Raw genomic sequence first — 4,907 nt, forward strand, 5'->3', positions numbered from 1 at the left:
AGGTTGTTTTGCTGACACCACACTCCGAGTGCCTTCACCTCCTCCCTGTAGGCTGTCTCAGCATTGTTGGTAATTTAGCCTACTACTGTTGTGTCATCTGCAAACTTGATGATTGAGTTGGAGACGTGCATGGCCATGCAGTTATGGGTGAACAGGTAGTACAGGAGGGGTTGAGCATGCACCCCTGTGGGGCCCCAGTGTTGAGGATCAGCAAAGTGGAGATGTTGTTTCCTACCTTCACCACCTGGGGGTGGCCCGCCAGGAAGTCCAGGACCCAATTGCACAGGTTGGGGTTGAGACCCAGGGCCTCTTGCTTAATGAGCTTGGAGGGTACTATGGTGTTTAATGCTGAGCTATAGTCAATGAACAGCATTCTTACATCGGTATTCCTCTTGTCCAGATGTTATAGGGCAGTGTGATGGCGATTGCATCGTCTGTGGACCTATTGGGGCGGTAAGCAAATTGAAGTGGGTCTAGTGTGACAGGTAAGGCGGAGGTGATATGATCCTTGACAAGCCTCTGAATGCACTTCATGATGACAGAATTGAGTGCGACGGGCGATAGTCATTTAGTTCAGTTAGATTTACTTTATTGGGTATAGGAACAATGGTGGCCATTTTGAAGCATTTGGGGACAGCAGACTGGGATAGGGAGAGATTGAATCAAATCAAATCAAATTTATTAAAGTGCTGTACAGAAACCCAGCCTAAAACCCCAAACAGCAAGCAATGCAGGTGTAGAAGCATGGTGGCTAGCATGGCCCTAGAAAGGCCAAAACCTAGGAAGAAACCTAGAGAGGAACCAGGCTATGAGGAGTGGCCAGTCCTCTTCTGGCTGTGCCGGGTGGAGATTATAACAGAACATGGCCAAGATGTTCAAATATTCATAAATGACCAGCATGGTCAAATAATAATAATCACAGTGGTTGTCGGGGGTGCAACAGGTCAGCACCTCAGGAATAAATGTCAGTTGGCTTTTCATAGCCGATCATTGAGAGTATCTCTACCGCTCCTGCTGTCTCTAGAGAGTTGAAAACAGCAGATCTGGGACAGGTAGCACATCCGGTGAACAGGTCAGGGTTCCATAGCCGCAGACAGAACAGTTGAAACTGGAGCAGCAGCACGGCCAGGTTGACTGGGGACAGCAAGGAGTCATCATGCCAGGTAGTCCTGAGGCATGGTCCTAGGGCTCAGGTCCCCTGAGAGAGAGAAAGAAAGAATTAGAGAGCATACTTAAATTCACACAGGACACTGGAGAAATACTCCAGATATAAGGCTGAGACAGGAGGGGTGAGGAGACACTGTGGCTCCATTCGATGATACCGCCGGACCCTCTTTGCCAAAGCACAGCCCCAACACCACTAGAGGGATATCTTCAACCACCAACTTAGCATCCATAAGACAAGGCCGAGTATATCCCACAAAGATCTCCGCCACGGCACAACCCAAGGGGCGGCGCCAACTCAGAGAGGAAGACCACGTCAGTGACTCAACCCACTCAAGTGACACACCCCTCCTAGGGACTGCATGGAAGCGCACCAGTAAGCCAGTGACTTGGCCCCTGTAATAGGGTGTGTGTCCGTACACACACCAGCCAGCTGGTCTGCGCATGATCTGAGGACACAGCTAGGGATGCCGTTTGGGCTGGCAGCCTTGCAAGGGTTAACATGTTTAAAAATAATCTTACGTCAGCAACGGAGGAGAGCCAAAAGTCTTTGGTAGCAGGCCATCAAATACCTAATCTGGCAGTTATCAAATATTTCCACTATCTATGGTCAAGTGAGTACATTTGGGACATTTTCATAATTGGAGCTATATGATGAACATCAAATGCTGTAGATGAGATGCTATATAGGACTACATTGTGTCTTGTGTGGCATAGTTGGTAGATCATGGTCCATGCAACGGCAGTGTTGTGGGTTCAATTCCCACAGTGGACCAGTATGGGAAAATATAAATATGTATGCACTGATGAGTGCAGGTCGCTCTGGATAAGAGCATCTGTAAGATGTACATTTGGTGCTGGGCAATAGCAGAATCCATGTCAAGACAAGAAAATGCTTTTGTGTGGAACATTACAGATGTAGTGTTGATTGTCAACTTTTGCTCAAAATTAGACAGAAAAACTGATAATTAGCTACTTGGAGTAGCCTTATGTTTGAATCTACGTAGGAACACTCGGCAGGATGAGAGCATATGACAAGATCAAAGTGCAAATAGAGAAGCACAACATTCACCTTTATTTTATATTTTTAACATGGTCTTTAAAACCTTTTCTTTTACAGTTATGATTCTTGAATTTCTTCTGGAAACCCCCATCCTGAACCTGTCGAAGATGCAAAGAGAGCAGTGTTACTAATTACAGTAATTCAACAACCACATGCAGACCTGTTTGCTTGGAACACTGCTCAACACTACTGGTGAAAAAAACAGTTCCACGAGGGTTAAGCCATCTGACCTTCTTGCGTTTCTGTGGCGCCTGTTTATCAATCTCCATCTCCTCATCATCTGTTTTAAAGGCATCTTTTTCCTCCTCCATACCCTCTGTCTCCTTTTTCAGAGAGAATAAAGTGGCTGTAGGTAAAGAAAAAGCCAGACATTAGTTTTCACCTTCCAGAAAGGAAGCAAATGTAAGAAATAAAATATACTTGAATCCACATACTGTGTGTTCTAGCTCATCCACAGCAGACATTAGTCGTGTCATACAGCTGATGATCAGATAAATTGACAGGCTGTTCCAAAATGAACGAATGGCGGAAGTCAAAGCAATCACTCATTAGGAGTACTATTTTTGAAATTTTAAATACTATAAATCTCTTCTTTTTTTTTGCATACTATTTAGTACACTAGTATGTGTATTCTGACACTGCCAGTGTCACCATTGACTGTTTTTCACACAAAAATGACTGAAGTACTAACAGGGGTACAGGTCACTCATGCTGTCCTCTGAGTCACTGCCTCCCTCGTCGCTGGAGTCAGGAGCCCACGCTCCATTCCCCCGCTGGAAGTTGCGCCCCCTCTCCCCATCTTTCTCTCTATCTCTGGGCTTCTTCTGTTGGAGGCTGGCTGGCATGTACTCCACACCCTGTTGCAGACACTCTTCATCTAGGGGAGAGATTAGACAATTCATAAACTGTACTGACAACAGTGAAAACAACCATCTATGTGGTGTTTCAGGTAGTTCTATTTTAGAGACATATCTGATGGATTGTAAAGACGATTCACTGGTAAATTGAAAGCGCAGAACTAAAGTCCTCTGAAACAACACAACAGCACTCAGTGGAAAACCTCTAAAAACTTTGTGTGGAAAGGAAGCATCAACATTTGAGGGTAGGTAGGAGGAAGGGCATTTTGGGTGGCAAGAAGTACTGACATTTCTTCTTCGCTTTTTGGAACCGCTTCCCATTGACATGCTGTAAGACATGGTGTGGCAGGCGATTGATGTGTCTGAGAGTCAACTTGCAGAAGAGATGATTGCTGAAGGTCAGACATACAGAATTGGTCAGTTACCCTAACCCCAAGAACTGGTTAGAGAGTGGGGACATAACTTCAGAGACAGACAGGCACTTGATAACCACAGAAGTCCTATAACCACATTGAATTGGTGGCAGCAGTTGGAGAACCTCTGGATGGGTCTGGAGAGAGATAGGGGGAATGTCTAGCCTTTTTGAATGTGGGTGTAATATCATATAGTATCTGCCAAGAGGTCATAGATGCATGCACTCAAGCCCTGCTCCCCTCTAAAACACGAAACCGCCAACTGCTGAGATTATGGCTCTTGGGGAATACTTACGGTTGCTTCGAGCTGGGCACAACATGTGGTTCATATTGACTATATTTGAACTCTGCATTAGAACACATTTTCTGATATTTCTTCCCTTTGGTGAAGTTCTGGAGCTCTGTGAGGTTGCAAGGACAATCATGTCCATTGAGTACGCATTTGATCTAAAAAATAAAAAGGTGAAACAAAATGCTGTCATATACATGTCATGTAGTTCACATCAGATACAGCATAACATTATTAGCTAGCTAGCCAACGTTAGCTACCTTTTTTGCCAACGTTAGTCTTTACGATATTTTGTGAAAATAAGTTTGGTGCGGTTGGAATTCTAACCTTTTTGCCGTCGTCCGTAAGTTCAAAAAATGGGTGATTCATAAGGAAAGCTTTGATATCTGCAGGTAGGTCCTCCATTGTAGATTAGCTAGAAAGCTAACTAAGGTTCTTATTTTATTTTTGTTAGCTACTAGCTGTGCCAGTCATGTGTGATTCGCCCCACGTGGCTACACGGGCGTATTTCTTCCTCTCAAGATTTATAGGACTGTGGCGCCACCTATTGTTTATAACAGTATGGAGCAGTCTGATATATTTTGATGGCCTTCTATGAATATGTCATCAAAAGGAACATACAATTCGACACACCAATTAGGATCTGGCTAAAAATACTTGCAGTTATAGAACCCATTGCCCTTCATGGTTGTGAGGTCTGGGGTCTACTCACCAACCAAGAATTCACAAAATGTATATAGAAATAATATGACATTTGAAATGTCTTTATTCTTTTTGATCTTTTGTGATTGTAGTCTACTGTACATTTTGTATTGTTTATTTCAATTTTGTTTATTATCTATTTAACTTTCTTTGGCAATGTAAACAAACATATGTTTCCCCATGCCAATAAAAAGCCCCTTAAATTGAAATTGAATCGATATTTATGGGACCTGGTACCACTGAGTTTCTAAACCCAGAGGCACAACGTCGCAAGATTTCCGGGAACACTTGCCAAACAGACCAGACCATACAGTTTCTAACTCATAATTGCAAGGCCAACTATATTGTAGATATAGATCTCTTGAAGTATTTGTAAAGCAATGTTTGAACATTGGGTCATGTCGGGGAGCTTGTTTCTC

The 4,907-nt window shown here is 43.7% G+C and overlaps 1 protein-coding gene and 1 long non-coding RNA gene across 2 annotated transcripts in view; one reads left to right on the top strand and one right to left on the bottom strand.

Moving 5' to 3' along the window:
• Positions 1–4,907, top strand: part of LOC149983240 (uncharacterized) — a 392,257-nt gene that overhangs the window by 241,925 nt on the left and 145,425 nt on the right. The window lies entirely within an intron of this gene.
• Positions 565–4,312, bottom strand: LOC149983243 (surfeit locus protein 2-like). Its single transcript, XM_090234479.1, has 7 exons — positions 4,114–4,312; positions 3,793–3,944; positions 3,373–3,476; positions 2,919–3,104; positions 2,458–2,573; positions 2,237–2,325; positions 565–1,198 (listed from the first exon to the last, which is right to left on the bottom strand). The coding sequence occupies exons 1-6, from the start codon at positions 4,189–4,191 to the stop codon at positions 2,239–2,241; spliced, it is 723 nt and encodes a 240-aa protein (XP_090090605.1). The 5' UTR covers positions 4,192–4,312; the 3' UTR covers positions 565–1,198; positions 2,237–2,238.

This window comes from Oncorhynchus mykiss, chromosome 5 (assembly GCF_057628025.1).
Source record: "Oncorhynchus mykiss isolate SJ-2025 chromosome 5, ASM5762802v1, whole genome shotgun sequence".
NCBI lineage: Eukaryota > Metazoa > Chordata > Actinopteri > Salmoniformes > Salmonidae > Oncorhynchus > Oncorhynchus mykiss.